We start from the raw sequence: 17262 nt of genomic DNA, 5'->3' as shown, positions 1-17262 counted from the left end.
TTCTAATATTCCGACCATGCCGCGTGATAGCCGCAATTTCAGACTGACGCGATTATGGTGCCACGTCCCATATTGATCGCCTCATGACGGGCTTTGATCGGTCCAGAGTCGTCGCCAGATGAATTTCGACATCGCGATCGAGAGTCGAGGCCCCAATATTGGGCTACAAAATACCGACAGCTATGAGCCGTACCAGGTTTTCTCCGCCCCATGGGGTACTGTTTCTCACAAGCCGAGTCCGGAGAAGGCCGACCGGGAGAATGTGGGCAAGATCGAACGCTCTGTGGTCGGGGCCAGCGGACCTTAGTCGATGTGTGGTATTGTGGTCGCTCCATCGTCAGACTCGCTTTGGTCGCCATGAGATTGCGGAGGGCTGTGCAATACCGCAGAAATGAAAAAGAATGGCAAGTCGTCGCAGAGAAGGCGATCGAATGACACAAGTGTGCAGGCGGCGGCGGTGCCTGATAAGTACCTCAAGAGCAACGGGGACGGTCTTGCTCCTTAAGTCTAGCCAGCGACACATTACCAATCCCCCGTAAAGGGCCCGCGATCCAGAGCCCGTCCGGCTGGCATCCCTCTGGAATCCCACGATATGTCGCCAAGTCCCTCGCATCAGGTATACGCACCAGAAGGATGGCCGGGGTAAGTGTTTTGCCAATTCTTCTGATCTCCTTGTGCAAGCACTCGACATAGTCATGACAGTGCAGATTCAGACTGCTAAGTCCAGTCCCCTCAGAGCTTGAAGGATCTGCTAACAGTATCTGAACAGTCCAGCATTGCCTACAGGGGTGCCGATTGACAGCCTTCCTATCACGAGTCCTTACTGCGTCACCGACGCTTGCAGGGCGTTTCGTGAGGGGTTCGCGGACGATGAGAGAAAGACACCGTTGCTCAGGCTTCTGGAGTACGGCTCATGGACCGTCTGGTTTTACTCGTTCTGGATTTTACTCTTCACAGCGATTTACGTGTACCATCAGGTAAAGGACCGCTTGGTCAGAAGAAAAGCAGCACACGGACGACCATCGCTGAAGGATAAGACGATTGCACTCGTTCGCTTTTGGATCTATCGAAGACCAGACAACTGCTTTTCAACAAAGATTGGACTGCGCCAGACCTCGTATGGCACTCTCGCTCTTCTGGCGATTGCCACGGTGTTCTTTGCTATTCTGCCATGGCCGCAGTACCGATATCTGCGAGCACGGTTTCGGTTCGGGTCACCGCCTCTGAGTGTGCGGTGTGCTATGATCATCTCAGCATTGACGCCTCTCACGGTGGTTCTGGCTGGGAAGGTCAACGTCATCACTTGGATGACCGGAGTCGGATACGAAAAGCTCAACGTTTATCATCGATACGTAGCATATGTCATCTTTTATCTGTCAACAATTCACACTGTAAGTGATCAACTACTGGACCATTCAAGATCATCACTGACGTTCTTCAAGATACCACATCTTATTGCCCCAGTTAAAGATGGAGGTTGGAGCATGCTGAACAAGCTCTACGCGAACGAAGCGCGTGAGCTCTCTGGCACCCCACTGTACTTTGCGACTTTTGGTCTTGCATTCTTCTCGATACCCTGGGTTCGGAACCGCTCCTACGAGGCGTTCAAATATCTGCATATTTTCCTAGCTGTAGCATACATCGGTTTATTTTGGTGGCATATCTATGGGGAGTACATAAGTGTAGGTGCTTGGACCCTTTCATGCAAAGCACTGACTGACATTGTACACCAGCCTTGCTACATCTACGCCACTGTTGCTTCTCTGTTCTTTTCGAACATCATCCGCCTCGTGCAGCGGCACCGTAATCTCCGGTCCTTCTCCAACCTCGCCGGCTTTCCCACAACGATCGAATCCCTGCATGGGAACATGTCACGGATTACGGTCGAGGTTCCCAAGTCGATGAAGTGGAAGCCTGGTCAGCACGCCTTCATTCGCATACTGAGTCTCAGCTGGCTTGGTAACCACCCCTTCTCGATCGGCAACATTCCCTCCACTGAGAGGGGAGGTAGCACGCACGAGATGGTCTTCCTCGTTCGACGCCACGATGGCTTCACCAAAAAGCTGTGTCGAGGCGAGCCAGTAGTGCCCAGCGAGACAGAGTCGGAAACAGGTCTTTTTGAAACAGACTTGGAGAAGCCTAATATTGTCAATACACCAATAATCCATGCGCCGAGCAAGGCCGTCATGGGGGCGGAGAAGCCAGTGATGGCTGAGCAAGAGAAGGGCGTCGAGCACATTGAAAACATCAATACCCATGTGGACGCTATCACCGTGGTCCAAGAGGAAGTCCTCAGCCCCATGTCGCCGTTTGCGCAGGCCTCGTTCCCGCTCACTGTCGATCCTCCGCTCCGATCGCAGCCGTCCTTCTCGTCCTTACCGCCCAGGGACGAAATCACCGAAGCGAAGCTTAAGTTCATCGCCGAAAAGCCTGCCGGTGTTAGATCCTCTTCCCAGCCGTCCTCGAGCCGGATAAGCGGATCTACTCGATACTCTTGCCAACCACCTACGAATGGGACAAGTGGAAAGCGTCGCGCCTCCTTCTCTTCGTTCCCGCCCCGCGACGAAATTACAGAAACGAAGCTCGAAGTTATCGCTAGCAAGTCTGGCATTCGGACATCACTCCGTACGATCATTGACGGACCTTACGGCACACACCATCGTCCGCTGCACAAGATATACGATACGGTTCTATGCGTCGCAGGAGGGTGTGGCATTACTGCGTCCCTACCACACGTACTAGACTTGGCACAGCGTTTGTCCGTTCAAACAAAAGACAAAGCTTTTACCACAAAGAGAATACATCTCGTGTGGATAATACGCGACGTGGCGTGTTGTACATGGATCGAGAAGGAACTTAACGCTGCGATCCGCAACATACGCGAGCATCCTTCGCCCAGCAATATTACCTTCACCGTCGACATTTACATTACGCGTTCAGCGGACCTCGCAGAGTCAGCGAGTCCGTCGGAGGCCCAACTGTCGCCCATCTCGCCCATCTCACCCATGCTGGATGACAAAGCGTTCGAAGCGGCAAAGCTCGACTTGGAAAGGGGTACGATCACTCTTCCTTCACGGCCACGACCAGCTCTAAGGAGACTTAATGGGGGACGAGGCCTGTTCGACTCTGAAGAAAGCTTCGGCATCACGAAGGATGATGGCGCTTCAAACCGAGGGGTCAGTGTTGCGACGCATTACTGCCGCCCTGTGGTTAGGGATGTCGTAGAAGGATACTGTAGTGGTGAGAGGATGATCGTGCTTGGTACGTATTCACAACTCCCAACGTTATCAAGGATCAGTCGCTAATACACCTGTAGGTTGCGGCCCACCCACTCTCTCAGCCGAGCTCGCCAACACTGCTGCAGCCCTGCAACGGCGGGTATGGGACGGCGAGATGAGAGAGTTAGTTTTAGATCTTGAGTTATTCGAATGCTAGCTATTGGTACTGGCGTTTCTCCTTTGTCACAGCATGGCGGGCAGCCTAACAATCTGGCGCATCGATACGGGAGTATAACATCAACATCATCAACCCACCAAATGTCTCTCTCACCTGAGGCCGTCGCGTACCACAGCCCCACCCCCTATCCTCGGCCACAAACCCCACGGCCTTTTCCCGTAACACCATCATAACTGCCATTCACTCGCAGCCGTGCTCTCGGCAGTCGTTTCTGCACGTTTCGCCACAGAGGAAAGAGAAGAAGTAATGACACGGCTATTATACCCCCCGTGATAGATTACCCGTTCCGGCGTTATGCGTTTAGAACTATCGACTCATATATGTGGCGCTGATCGCACTATAATGCGTATTTTTGAACAATTTGGCGTGTTTCTTGTTTCGGGAGGCCCAGTAGAAGCCTGGTGGAGGGGGTTGCCGCGCCCACGTTTACCGAAGACGGCGGAGTCCTGGGGACGTCATGATGCAGATATGTGTCTGGCGTCCTGGGCGGAGATTAGGGCGAGGTTGGAGTGTATCGCTTGATGAAGTACGCGGGTTTGAGCTCGACGGCGATGGATGGAGGGTTGGGTTCTGCGGCATCCTTTAGACATACAGTCTCCGCGGCATGCGCTCGGCGGATGCTGAGCGATGCCGACACCCTGAACCCGCTTTCCTTCTGAACTTCGGTAACGCCCGCGTATGCGTCCTGAAGGACTTTCATCAAGCCATCTCCTTCCTCAACGAAGTCACAGCGTCGTGGCAAACGCCAAAGGTCGCCAAGCGGAATATCCCGCTACTCGACGGCTACAACGCATTCTCTGCCGCGCCCGACGTTTGATAGACTGAAAAAAGAGCTCGCGGGAAACTTAGCAAAGCATGCTCTATGGCGATCCTGTGTTGTTCTCGCAAGAAAAACACGAAGCCACCTGATGCAACCGAGCCAGCCAAGGCAAACCTCCTACAACCCCAAGAGATGCCTGAAACCGAACGGAACACCAGAATCTCAGATCCCATGCTAAAGAAAGACCGATCTCCAAAACGCAAAAAGACGCCGTTCAAACCTCCAAGACGGATGTTCTCGATCTCCGGTTTCGGGAATTCCCGCGTGAAGAAGACGCTCGTGAAAGCTGAAGTCTTACGCGCCGCCTCCGAAATCTGGCTGCGCGGGAACCTCCTTGAATAATTCGTCTTCGAGAGTCCTCACTCCCACGAAAGGGCTGTGCCTGCTTCATATCTACGACCAAGAGGAGAAGAGTGCATTTTCGAAGTCGACGTTCGCACAAAGCCCGCCCGGCTATTCCCTCATCCGACGAGGACGCGCGTGGCCCCCGGCCAAAACTTCTGAAACCGTTCCTGTCTCTGGCCCGCTAAATACAGCAACGGCGACGAACCAGCAGCGCGGACATCTGAAAATAAGCTTAATTTTGGCAGCCGCTGGTGCGAGGCTGAGCCTGTGCTGTGACATGTGGCGTGGGTTTTGGGTTTTGGGGAGACTGATGAGGATGGTGCCAGGTGCGAAGGGGGAAGGGGATATAAAGCCTGGGGCTGCTGTAAGGTTGTTTGAAGGGGACTGAGGAAAAGATTTCGTCTTGGGATTTGAAAGAGATCGCATAATTGTTTGCCTGAGGCTTTTTTTTCGATTCTTACTTTAAGGTCTTTTGTTTAATTCGATTTACCCTTCAGGATGCTTTCCAGGTACCTGAGTCGAGCAGTGCTCGCTGGCGCGGTTTTTCAGTTCGCCGCTGCGCAACAGTCTGAGATTGTTCCGCAGGAGCTTCAGGGTGGATTTGAGTCGAGCGGTGTCGAACTTCAGGTGTCGTATACCGGCGATGCGGTCAACGGCTTCCTCGATGGGGCGTCATTTTCAAAAGACGGTATGTGCCAGCCAACACCTTACACTCGCTCACGAGGCTAATGAAAAGCAGAGGTGTCCGAGGAGCCTACTTTCGCCCTGGGCGACAGCTCCGCCATCAGCAGTACAACCCTCTACACCATCATCATGATCGACACCACCGACGACGACGCGCGCACGCTGCACTACGCCCGCGCCAACTTCAAGTACAACTTCGACATCGTCAAGATCGAAACCCAAGACCAGCCTCTGCTCGAGTACAAGGCTCCCGGCGCGTTTGGCGAGACGGGCGACGAGCGCAAGTACAGCTTCCTGATGTACACGAACCCGCAGCGCGAGGAGATCACGGAGCTGAAGCTGCCCAGCGAGGGCGAGGCGTTCGACGTCAAGCAGTTCCAGGACGACAACGGGCTGCAGGATGCGAGCGCGGGCATCGGCATGGTTGTCAAGTTGGGTGGTGGCTCGGATACCCCAACCCCTTCGGATACCCCTAGTTCCCAGACGCCGGAGAGCTCTGGTGCTGCTGAAGAAGCTTCTTCGACTCCGGCGTCCAGCGGCGCGAGCGCGACCAGTGCTGCTTCGGAGGTTTCATCGGCTGAAGACACACCCACGCCGACGCCGACAGCCACAGCCACAGATGATGAGTCGCAGGACGAGACTTCTTCGGCGGCAGCTGGGCGGACTTCGGATCTTGCTGTTGCATCTAGCGCTCTAGAGACCGGTGCGTCGGCTGCTTCGACGGCTTTCCTCACGAGTGCGCAGCCTACTGCTGGTTCTCAGACGTCTACGGGAGGGCCGGCTCAGCAGACGGATTCGGGCGCGTCGGGTCTTTCGGCCGGTACAGCCTGGGTGATGGTTGCTGCTCCGTTCGTAGGGGCCTTGTTGGCTTGGTGAGGAGATGATGGGGAAGAAGTCTTTCGAAGCATTGCGATGGCGTTTTTGGCGTCCTGAAGGACCTGGGATGAATGAAGTATGATCCCAGAGTAGTCCAATTATTATTATCTACCTTTTGTTGAATGTAATATTGTGATTTTTCTTGTCTGTATGTTCTATTGTTGAACTGTGGAGTATTTGTATACCGGGTGAGGCAATGCGGCCGAGAGTCAATGATACTAACAGACTTGACAATGTGCCGTGAGTGACAACCGCGTCGAAGTGGCTTCAGCGACCTCTTGTCGTCTCGTCAGTTGCGCCGTTCAGAGAGTGAGCTATCTCGAAGAAGGCTAGCAGAGTGTGGGGCAACCGAGCCGAGGCAAGTCGGCTACAGATCACGGGGTTTGGGGAACCCGGGGCATTTAAGTGTCTATCAGCAACTGCCGGGGTCGCAGTTCAACCTGTTATCGACGGCTCTCTTCGACTCTGGTCCTCTGTGAACTTCGCGGTGTCCAGCTTGCTCTCTGAAACCTCTGGAAGTGAGAACAGAACACGACAATGGCTCTTGGTTCGTGTCGACATTTCTGTGCCACCATTCGTGGCGCGAGCTTCGCCACATCCCCACATATCGACCCTGAAGCTGACGGCAACCTCAGTGCCTGTAGCAGGAGCAATTGCGGGCGCGACCGCCGCCGCTGCCTATCTCGATGCGAGATTTCACATCCGCAAAGATCTCCACTCCATCCGAAACGTAAAGGCGACCGAGAGGGACTTTCAGAGAGCGGGTAAGCCGGAGCCCCGCAACCTCGAGCTCCCGGGGTTCATATCTCGAGCATAGGCTGACCAGCGTCAATGGACAGGGGCGAATAACCGCGGCAGTCTGTGGTACTATTTCGAAGCGCAAGCGAACCGACTCCCTGAAACCGAAGAAGCCATCTGGTCGCGAGCGGGATGCTACACATGGGGCGAGACGTACGCAAACGCATGCCGATACGGACAGTACTTCCTCCAGAATGGCCTCAAGCCAGGGGTGCTGGTGAGCTTCTATCTCACGAACCAGCCCGAGTTTATATTCGCACATCTTGGATCATGGTCGGTCGGGTCGGCTCCCGCTATGATAAACCACCATCTGGCTGGCGATGCCTTGGTGCACTGCCTGAAGGTTGCGGCATCGAAGCTGTTGCTTGTGGATGAAGATCCGGACGCACAGCAAAGGATCGAGGCCGTAAGAGATAGGATCGAGGGCGAGCTCGGCATGACGATCAAAGTACTGGACAAGCGGTTGAAGGGCGAGATTCTCCGCCTGGAGCCAAAGAGGCCGGAGGATGAGTATCGGACCGGCATTGTGGGAACCTTCCCTATGTGCCTGATGTACACCAGGTAGGCAGCCCGCTCTAAGTATGATCACAAACGCTAACTTCAGCAGCGGCACAACGGGCCACCCTAAGGCCTGCCCTTTCGAGATGCAAAGGGCTGGTGGTCTCGTCGGCGGACGCATTCGTGATCTAGACCTTTCGCCCGGCCCCAACGGCGATCGATGGTACATCTGCATGCCGTTATATCATGGCACCGGAAACACAACGGCTCTCTCCTGCATGATGTCCGGCGTGACGCTATGCATTGGCAAGAAGTTCTCGACATCAAGGTTCTGGACCGACATCCGCGACTCGAACTCTACCGCTTTCGTCTATGTAGGAGAGACGGCCCGATATCTGCTGGCCAACCCGCCGAGCGAGTTGGACAGGAAGCACAAGGTGAAGGTCATGTTCGGCAACGGCATGCGCCCAGACGTATGGCATCGCTTCGTCGATCGATTTGGTATCAGGACCGTAGCGGAGTTTTTCAACAGCTCGGAAGGCGTTTTCGGGCTGATAAACGTCTGCCGCGGACCCTTCCTCGCAACCTCGGTTGGACATCATGGTGCTATCATGCGGGCAGCTCTACGCAACACATTCGTACCCGTCGAAATTGACTACGAGGCGGGCGGCATCCTACGAGATCCGAAGACAGGATTCGCCAAACGGAAGTCCTATGAAGAAGGCGGCGAAATCATCGTCGCGCTCCCCAACGAGGCGGCTTTCGTAGGCTACTACAACAACCCGGAAGCCACAGAGAAGAAGTTCGAGCGGAATGTCTTCAAAAAGGGTGACCTCTGGTACCGGACGGGAGATGCTCTGCGGCGGGATGGTGACGGCCGGTGGTTTTTCCTGGATCGACTGGGCGATACTTTCCGGTGGAAGTCGGAGAACGTGAGCACTGCAGAGGTCAGCGAAGTGGTTGGCCACTTCCCCGGCGTCATCGAAGCCAACGTGTACGGCGTCGAGGTACCAGGCCATGATGGACGCGCGGGCTGTGCAGCAATCTACATCGACCCTGCACAGATCTCCATATTCGACTTCAATGCGCTGCTCGAGCACTGCCGTGCGAAGCTGCCACGGTACGCTGTCCCGGTGTTCATACGGGTGCTGAACGACCTCACGACGATGCACAACAATAAGCAGAACAAGGTCCCATTGAGGAGCGACGGCATCGACCTGAGGAAGCTGCAGGAGAGGACGGAGCAGGAGGCCACAGCGAACGGACTAAAGAAGGAGAGCATCAAGTACGACACCATGTATTGGTGTCCCGCTGCTCTCAGCAGCATGCACGCTGGTGAAGAAGACGAGGGCTATATCGTGTATACGATGGAGGATTGGGACGGGCTGAGGAGCAATATGCATGGTCTTGCTAAGCTATAGGGGTTTGTGGCGTCTATGGGATACTTTTGGTGTAAACGTGCTAAAGGTGGATTAGAAGCCCTGGGGTACTTTTCGGCACTTTGCCGTTTTGCCCGCTTGCGACGCGTTGAGTAGATATTTCGTGCATTTTGGGAAAGATAGTTACGAGGTCGAATTCTAGATATGTTCCAATCTAGCCGGGGTGCATGCTCAGTGGTCGCCACGCCATCGGTTGACCTAGGTATGCCTTGGTCGTCTGATCTACTAAAGTTATGCACGCCCTGCTCCGCAAAGTCGAAGCTCAAATATGCTGGCTGGTATGCTTACCAGCCCCATGTATTCATAGAGATCTCAGCTAGGCATGTTCTTTCTAATCAGCGGATAGTTTTTGGCTGGAGAGACTTTCGCAAACGGCGGGATATCTCCGCAAACCCCGTGGAATTTCACCCTCATCTAGGCTCTGGGCGTTTCTGGTTGTAGTTCACGATGCTCGCTAATTGTGCAGAGGCGCCAGTCAACATCCCACTGCAAGGATTCCAAGCGCCTCTCGTGTCATTGCCGCTTCCATCTCTCAATTTCCACCTGGCTAGCCGGGGGGTCGCGAACAGCTAGCCAGTGGTAGTATCTGAGTTGTCCTCTGATCTGGCCTCTTCCCTGTCGCCATTTTGCACGTTTCTTTCGCAGCTCTGGCGTACCGACGGCAGTGTGCTTCGAAGTATCATTTCGGATATCCCTATTCAGGGAGGCTGTAGTTGAACTCACTATCTCGTACGGATAATGGTAGAGGAGCTTCCCCGGATCCTGTTCGACGGCTTGCTAGACAGCCAGATGGAGAACTGTTTGGGATGCGCTCCCTAATATCGATACGCACTTGCTGAAGCACAGGATGATTACTATAGTGCCGTTAGGGGGTTGGTCGAGGCCAACGACTAGCTAGGCCCCGTGGATACCCCAGGAAGGAGCAAAAGAGCCGGGTCGTCATACTCTGCGATCAGCGCAGCGAGGTCGTGAGGATCAAAGGGCTCGTCATCGTTCAACAGGATCTAGACTGTGCGAGGTGTCATAGTGTAAAGAGCATTTGCGACTCGTATCCATTCCGGGGGTATCGAGCCGATGTCGTTAGGCTTTAGCTGAATGTGCTTGAATAACATCGGACACGTCTAGGGAGCGCTGCTTGTATTGGAGGATGGTGTCGTCCGCGCGTGAGTAGCCTTAGCGGGAGGCATATTGAGGGAGAAGAGGGCCGCGGGAGCCTTAGTGGGGATGAGTAGTGATGCTGAATGCGAGCACAGGACGGCGAAAGCACGCCCGCCGTGGCCTTCGGATCAGGGGGCCAACGCAGCAGTAATAAAAAAGAAGAGACGGTTTGACGCCTTGAATCAAGATCCCGAATCTGAGTCTCCCGCAGACCGGGAAGAGGACGAGGGTATACCGCGTGTCGTCAAGCTCCTCAGAACGGTAGCTATCTCAAGACATACGCCCACTGCGTCTACAAACATTTATTGGCCGCAGAAAGAATAAGCGGCTAGCTGAGTTTACAAGCATATATTCCACTACTAATCTGAATCTTCAGACTGCGTTACGCATTCCGGCCCTCCTCGTTGTGCCAATGCCTTGTTCGGCCTAGCGCGTTCACCCTATCTAACCGCTCCCGCGCAGCCTGCGCGAAATCACATGTCTCTACGCCAGATACATGCGCGCTTCCGAGCCCGCATGATTCGTCTGCGGGCGACCTGTTACTGGCAAACAAGCCGGCAGCTCACCGCAACTCGGGCTTGTGCGGTGGCTGGTGCGGCAAAGACCGTAGGCGCCGATGGCGGTGCAATCGGACGAAGCGATACCCACCAGTCGATCTTTGGAAAGAGAGGAGGGCATAACGCGCAATTGCCACTACGCTGATTTCTCCATCATGTTGTGGCATTTTGATGACCTCAGGCATTGAGGCCTATCACCATGTGCGGCGTGCGTTTTCACCGCCGGCGCGGCGGACCCCGTCGCGCCTCTTTTCACACTCTCCTCCCAGCATTGCATCGATATCATTGGCTGAGCGGTGGCTTTCAATAAAACAGTGTGTTTCATTTCTGCACCTTCCCGCTCGCTGCCTGGACTTCACCTTCACTCAATCGGCCCGCTGGCATATATTGAGCTTCAACCCCCCATCAGGCAGCTTCCACAAACTACTTCGCACTCCTACTCCTACTACTTTGCTTCCTCTCCTACCATTTGTTTCCAACTTTACTTCTACCAGACTGTCCGCAAGCATGTCCACCGAAGGCTCTAGCGACTCGGAGTGGGATGGCGCTGCCACTCCCATCACGCCCGTTGTGATAGACCCGACTGCGGTGACCACGAGCTCACTAAAGGCGCTGCAGAGTGGGGACCAGCGGAAAGTCTTGGATATCGTGGACAAGCTTCGACGCACTGGCCTCAGTGGCATTGTCGAACTTCCGCAAATCGTTGGCAAGTGCTATATCCCCGCGCTCTACTTCAAATTATCTCAACCACTTACTAATATGTGTCTGCAGTCTGTGGTGACCAGAGTTCAGGCAAGAGTTCCGTTCTGGAGGCAATTACTGAGATTCCGTTTCCTCGCAAAGAAAACCTCTGCACGCGTTTCGCCACTGAGGTACTTCACTCTATATCCTCCTTGATTTCTTTCAAACTTATACTGACCCAATCTCTCTCGTTCCCAGATCATTCTTCGTCGCTCGCCTGCCTCCACTATCTCGATCACGATCACGCCAGACAAGTTACGTCCAAAGCAGGAGCAAGCGAAGCTGAAGGCGTTCAACAGGTCTATCAATGACTTCAAACAGCTTCCAGATATCATCGAAGAGGCGACTCAAGCTATGGGCCTTGGGGTTGTGGGTGGCATTAATTCTAAGGCCTTCGCTAGAGACGTGCTGTCCGTCCAGATCGACGGGCCTGACCGACCTCAACTGTAAGTCTCCCAACCATGGCGATCTACTGTGGTGCTAAATCTCTGCCTGTAGAACTTTAGTCGATCTCCCAGGCCTGGTATGATACCTCTCTGCTCCATGACATTAGATACTAACATGTGTCGCAACGATAAGATCCACTCTACCAACAAGGCCCAGACCGAAACGGACAAGGAGTTGATCCTTAACCTGGTCAAGGAGTACATGTCCAACCCACGCACTATCATTCTTGCAGGTGAGCGATCTCATTGTAGTTCGCACAGAAACATTCTCTCACGCAATCTAGTTGTCTCTGCGAAAAACGACTACGCCAATCAGATCATCCTGAACTATGCCCGCAAGATCGACGAGAATGGCAAACGCACCCTTGGTACGTAGCTCGCAATATACCAGCATGTCTCCAGTTTCAACTGCAAAGAAGCCACTCTTGTGGGCATTCAGCAAGGCTTAAGACATGCTGGAGTATCCCTTCCCCTTATCTGAGACACCTGCTAAGGCCGGACCCCACAGGGATCATCACTAAGCCCGATTTCCTTCGTGAGGGTACCGACAATGAACTGTCCTGGATCGAGCTTGCCCAGAACAAGGATATCTATCTCGAGCGAGGCTGGCATATGCTCAAGAACCGCGGTGACGATCAAATGAAGTTCACCTTTGCTCAGCGCAATGAGGATGAGGCTTTATTCTTCAGTAAAGGTCGATACGTGGATCTTCCCCGAGAGTATGTCGGCATTGACTCACTCCGTGAGCGGCTCAGCAAACTTCTGCTCAACCACCTCATCAAGGAGCTTCCGTCGCTGAAGGAAGAGATGAGTACGAAACTCGAGGACACTTCCCAGGAAATCGTAAAGCTCGGGGAGAAGCGCACTACTATCGGCGAGCAACGCATGATGCTCATGAAGATCAGTATGTCCATCAACGACATCCTCAAATCTGCCGTGAAAGGTTATTACGAGAACACCTTCTTCGGCGCCATCCATATGGAAGCTGCAGTGGATGCTAAGGAGAACATTCGCCGTTTCCGGGCCGTCGTCCAACATCTCAACATCAAGTTCGCTGAGGACATGCGCCTTCGAGGCCACAAGTATGCTGTTGGCGTGGGTCCGGGTGACGACGACATCGAGCAAGCGGAAGACAAGAAAGTTCAAGACCAGCTCAAGAAGCTCGCCGAGGATATTTCATTCCTCCCGAAACCGAAGTCACTCACCCGTAAGGAGGCAATCGGATGGGTAAAGAAGACCTTGGAGCGTTCGCGTGGCTATGAGCTGGCCGGCACTTTTCAGCCCATGCTCATCAGCCAGCTGTTCTGGGAGCAATCTCAACCGTGGGAGAAGATCGCTTATGAGCACATCGCCAATGTTGCCCGCATCTGCAAGGAGTTCGTGTTCGCTGTGCTGCAGCATGCAGCACCGGCTGAGTTCCAGCCTCGCCTCACGGGCTTGAGCGTAGATACCACTCTCGCCAGCTCACTGGCAGCAGCTAAGGAGGAACTGCAGAAGATCCTTGCAGATAAGGCCCGTCATCCCATGACGTATAACCACTACTTCACGGTAAGCCCCATTGCCGTTCTCGAGAGGATTTAGCTAATGTACTTCCCCCTTTAGACTACGATCCAGAAACAGCGACAGCGAAAGCACCAGAAGATGACGAAGGATGCGACCGAGGCGTCTAAGCTCTCAGTCGTTTATAATAATGCCTATCACACGCACTTCGATCCCGACAAACTGGAGAAGGCTATGGCTGACTCGATCGAGCAAGACATGGACGTCTTCAGCTCGCAGGAAGCACTCGACAACCAACGCGCTTATTACAAGGTAAGCCAGCCTTTCCCATCTCCATGAATCCCCATGTGCTAATTCCTCTTGCAGGACGAGCTCAAATACTTCGTCAACGCCGTCTGCAAGGCTGTCGTCGAACGCCATCTCGTCGAGCCGCTGCCTTCCATCATCCTCTCTCCCTTGGTCGTTGCCCAGATGACGGACAAAGAGATCGAGTTCGTCGCTGCTGAGCCGCCGGAGATCACTCAGCAGCGTGCCTTCTTGGAGTCGCGCAAGGCAATGTTGGAGAAGGGACTTGATACGTTCAGGGAGGCTATGGGTGGCTTGAAGCGCTAGGTCATGTCGAGGTACGACCGGTAGCTTGAGCTTCGTCCTGAAATTTCCTGGAGGCTTTTGGCTGATTGGGGTTAAGCGCTGGAGCTCGTAAATGTGGTTTATCGCTTTGACGGCGGTTTGGAATACCGGAACAGTGGATTCCTGTCACTCTTTTCTTCCTCTTTCGATACCACTCTTGCAACATGCAATGATAGATAGAGCCTCAATATCACGCTCATCGCCTACATATGCTCGCTCTTCTTGCCTCTTGAGGCTTATACCCTACTCCTTTAATTAGCTCTACTTACTTACTGCGTTTGATAGGCTCATTCTTCTCTTACTTTACAACCTCTCCTCGCCCTACTCTCCCTGCCCCACTCTTCTCTTTTCTCTGTTCCGCTCTTCTCTACTCTACCTTTCTCTGCTCTACGTCCCCTTGCTCTACTACCTCCTCCCCTCCTCCCGTTTCATTCTGTAATCTGCAAAGTATCTAACATAACCTTTCATATATCGCCTGAATAACCAATCCAAACCTCAAGATTGTCAATGCTTATGCTTTAGAAGCTATCCATTTGCATCCTTAATTTTAGAGTGACAAGCAATATGATCTAAACGAATGGAGAGAGCGAAGAGGCTGCCTTTAGAGTCACTCTTTGCAGAAACGGGTAAAGAATGAATCCGCCCTGCATATTACCCCCAGACATACAATGGAAGACAGCGCCCGTAAAGCATTCTAATTTAATTGCGAGGATTAGGATCACTGCATGTCTTGGGTCTTCATGCGTCAAAGGCCTTCGGGATCAGCTTTCCGGAGCCATACTAAGATTTGTTGGTATGTTTCCGGGGACATGCGTCACCAACCCATCAGATTAGAATCTGAACAGTGTCCTAGCATCGACCAGAACATAGGCCCACATCTATGCAGCACGTCCGATATTAATGGAACGCGACGTTCCCTCAAAGCTCAGGCTTCTCTTCTACTGGTCTCCTGCCCTTGGCAAACAAAACGGTTCTCCACAACTGGTGGCCCCCAAACACCATATATACCCTTTCGCCCATGCTCACGGCATCAACATCCACAAAGCCAGCCTTAATTAGAAATTTCTTCACATTTTCGAGCGTGAAGTGCGGTGTGACGATTGAAGCATCGCGGGTTGGGCTGTCGACATCTTCTTTGTTGTCGTGGCCGTGGTGATGATTCTCATGGTGTTGAGTCTCCTCGCCATGGTCATGACCGTGGTGGTGGTGATGGTGCGTAAAATGGTTGCCTTCAGTACCAGGGATGGGGTCGCCGTTCTCGTCAGCCTTTAAATCGCCGCCCTCGAGAAAGTCGGTGATAACCATGACTCCGCCTGGCCTAAGCCTCTCCTTCAGACGCTCCGCCGCGTGAACCACGTCTTCGAAGTGGTGGAATGCGTAGCCCACGGTCACAAGATCGAAGTTTTGCCATTCCGGGCCGGACACCTCGGCAGGCGTCGGATTTGCCTTGTCAAGCAGATCGCCCAGGACGGCGTGGATAGTAGACTCGGAGAGGCCAGCAGCCTGGGCACGCGAATTGAAGTTTGCGACCATCTTAGGCGAAACATCGATGCCTCTAGTTATGGTGACGTAGGGCCCATAGATCTGTCTCCCCGTCAGTAGACGACAACTATATAGGCAATGAGACGTACGCGAGAAAGGAGGCCAGTTCCGCATGCGTAATCTAGCTGGGAGACTTGTTGGGAATCGGCGCTAGCACCTGTGTTGGCGAACGGGATGCCGACCCTGTCGAGACGGGCTCGCAAGGCTTCGGTGACTTGTTTGTTCGCTTTGGCAAACCATGGCTTGTCGTCGTAGGAGTCGCTGATCTGGCTGTTTGGCAGGTTAGATCGATCAGGTGATGAAGTTTGGGAGGGCTTGCTCGAAGTATTTACGGTTCGCGTCGGCGATTGACATTTTGGGCTCAGATGGTGGGTGCAAGCGCCGGAACTTTGATAGGTTTATTTGGAGTCTCAATGAGGAAGTGGTCGTTTAACTGCTCTAATCTGGTGGAGATCGAATTATTGGGGTATGATCCGACTTAAATACGCGAGCGCGAAGTTGATGTCGCCGACCATGCCGGAGCCTTTTGCAACCCTCCTATTGGCTGAACGCGCTTGTCTTCTAGGCACACCTATCGCTCCACGGCGAGGTTGTACTACTTCGGAGACATTGCATCGACTCCTTCGTCGGAGCTATAGGCCAGAAAATAGGTGCATATGCGTGAGATTGCCTATTCCTCATGAATTGCTAGTGGTCACTCAAGCATTGGAACCATTTGATCGGCTTCGCATGAGTCGGGATCACTGTGGGATGTTGAGGTGCCATTAGCTGCCTGGAGTGCACGCTGTCGTGCAAGGCCTTCCTCTCTTTTGCGACGTTTCCTGGTCTCGGAATCCTCCCACCCTGGCTTGGAGATGGCTTGCGCGGACAAGGATTGTGGCTCGTATTGTTCAAACAGCGAGGTCCGAAATCGCGCTATCCGGTCGTTATTGATCCTGAATCTCTCATTCGTTATGCCGACCAATGTTCGGAGATATCTTTCATCGACGAGTGCAATGTTTCCACCTGTTTCATTCTGATACCCTATGATAGCATCGAATGAGTACCCGGTCGAGCGCACCGCTACCATAGGGTTCAGCTCTCCATCTCTGGGATTCAGACTGACAGCGCCCGACTCGCGAAACCCTGCACTCAAAGCTGCAGTGAGGACGCGCTGAGAGTCGTCCAAGGATGCTGTCAACAGATGCAGGATCTGGTAGATGTTAGTTTCTGTTCATGGGCGCACCGAGACATCGCACCATAGGCTCGAATTTCAAATGAATATACCTGCAATCGAGGGCAGGCACCTCGTCACTATCGCCGTTGGTCTCAAGTAACCCAAACTGAGATGCGAAACTTGATTTAGAAGTATCCTCAAGGTCCGGGGCCGGATCGTGGGAAATATAAAGCCACGTTCCTCCTCCTTTGCCTCCAGGCCCTGCGGGGGAAGCTTTGTCGGTTTCTTCCCCGTTGAGGCCCCGCTTGCGCCCTTCGAGGAAGACGCTCATCCTGCCAGAACAGCTGCTAGTGGTGACGAGGCCTTCGAGGCGATTAATTTCCTCGATCAGGAAGCGAATTGGCTCGTCGATCGAGCCTTTCGGTGATAGGTCGTGATACGCCTCATCCGGAGCGTCGAGCAGCTTCAGAATCGCCGCCTTCCGAGCCCGGAAACGGCCTGCCATCGCGGTGCAGTCTAGTGTTGTCGGACTATATCTATCCGGAGAATTGTCACGAAGCAAAATTGTTGTTGCGCTCGACGTCCAGGTCGTGCGCGGGACGGACCGCGCCTTCCT

At 53.6% G+C, this 17262-nt stretch overlaps 6 protein-coding genes across 6 annotated transcripts; 4 read left to right on the top strand and 2 right to left on the bottom strand.

The window, feature by feature from the left end:
* Nucleotides 1-5119: 5119 nt before the first annotated feature.
* Nucleotides 5120-6181, top strand: BU26DRAFT_558609 (uncharacterized protein; the record flags this gene model as incomplete). The annotated part of the gene is made up of 2 exons (XM_033832588.1): nucleotides 5120-5309; nucleotides 5361-6181. The coding sequence occupies 2 exons, from the start codon at nucleotides 5120-5122 to the stop codon at nucleotides 6179-6181; spliced, it is 1011 nt and encodes a 336-aa protein (XP_033692213.1).
* Nucleotides 6182-6718: 537 nt separating this feature from the next.
* On the top strand, nucleotides 6719-8898 carry BU26DRAFT_558608 (long-chain fatty acid transport protein 3; the record flags this gene model as incomplete). The annotated part of the gene is made up of 4 exons (XM_033832587.1): nucleotides 6719-6728; nucleotides 6817-6945; nucleotides 7021-7540; nucleotides 7587-8898. 4 exons carry the CDS (start codon nucleotides 6719-6721, stop codon nucleotides 8896-8898), a joined length of 1971 nt encoding a protein of 656 aa, XP_033692212.1.
* Nucleotides 8899-8979: 81 nt separating this feature from the next.
* Nucleotides 8980-9393, top strand: BU26DRAFT_38497 (uncharacterized protein). The gene has a single exon (XM_033822619.1). It carries the CDS (start codon nucleotides 9061-9063, stop codon nucleotides 9355-9357), a length of 297 nt encoding a protein of 98 aa, XP_033692211.1. The 5' UTR covers nucleotides 8980-9060; the 3' UTR covers nucleotides 9358-9393.
* Nucleotides 9394-11138: 1745 nt separating this feature from the next.
* Nucleotides 11139-13930, top strand: BU26DRAFT_527316 (uncharacterized protein; the record flags this gene model as incomplete). Its single annotated transcript, XM_033830764.1, has 9 exons — nucleotides 11139-11337; nucleotides 11403-11503; nucleotides 11571-11818; nucleotides 11871-11895; nucleotides 11952-12051; nucleotides 12103-12186; nucleotides 12327-13366; nucleotides 13421-13630; nucleotides 13685-13930. 9 exons carry the CDS (start codon nucleotides 11139-11141, stop codon nucleotides 13928-13930), a joined length of 2253 nt encoding a protein of 750 aa, XP_033692210.1.
* An 818-nt stretch (nucleotides 13931-14748) lies between these two features.
* BU26DRAFT_513908 (S-adenosyl-L-methionine-dependent methyltransferase) lies at nucleotides 14749-15918 on the bottom strand. The gene is made up of 3 exons (XM_033827720.1): nucleotides 15810-15918; nucleotides 15580-15760; nucleotides 14749-15532 (listed from the first exon to the last, which is right to left on the bottom strand). Exons 1-3 carry the CDS (start codon nucleotides 15842-15844, stop codon nucleotides 14867-14869), a joined length of 882 nt encoding a protein of 293 aa, XP_033692209.1. The 5' UTR covers nucleotides 15845-15918; the 3' UTR covers nucleotides 14749-14866.
* Nucleotides 15919-16184: 266 nt separating this feature from the next.
* On the bottom strand, nucleotides 16185-17151 carry BU26DRAFT_527314 (uncharacterized protein; the record flags this gene model as incomplete). The annotated part of the gene is made up of 2 exons (XM_033830763.1): nucleotides 16185-16682; nucleotides 16729-17151. 2 exons carry the CDS (start codon nucleotides 17149-17151, stop codon nucleotides 16185-16187), a joined length of 921 nt encoding a protein of 306 aa, XP_033692208.1.
* Nucleotides 17152-17262: the final 111 nt, after the last annotated feature.

Source organism: Trematosphaeria pertusa (assembly GCF_010094035.1).
Source record: "Trematosphaeria pertusa strain CBS 122368 unplaced genomic scaffold BU26scaffold_1, whole genome shotgun sequence".
Classification (NCBI taxonomy): Eukaryota; Fungi; Ascomycota; class Dothideomycetes; order Pleosporales; family Trematosphaeriaceae; genus Trematosphaeria; species Trematosphaeria pertusa.
The sequence above is the reverse complement of the archived record's forward strand: the minus strand, read 5'-3'. Positions and strand labels throughout refer to the sequence as shown.

What these genes read in the sequence shown, in the direction of transcription:
- BU26DRAFT_38497 (XM_033822619.1), top strand. Translation starts at nt 9,061, where the DNA reads ATGTTCCAATCTAGCCGGGGTGCATGCTCAGTGGTCGCCACGCCATCG.
- BU26DRAFT_513908 (XM_033827720.1), bottom strand. Translation starts at nt 15,844, where the DNA reads ATGTCAATCGCCGACGCGAACCGTAAATACTTCGA. An exon ending in GCGAACCGTAAATACTTCGA is followed by an intron (nt 15,761 to 15,809) that starts GCAAGCCCTCCC and finishes CCTGCCAAACAG; the next exon opens with CCAGATCAGCGACTCCTACG. An exon ending in GAACTGGCCTCCTTTCTCGC is followed by an intron (nt 15,533 to 15,579) that starts GTACGTCTCATT and finishes ACGGGGAGACAG; the next exon opens with ATCTATGGGCCCTACGTCAC.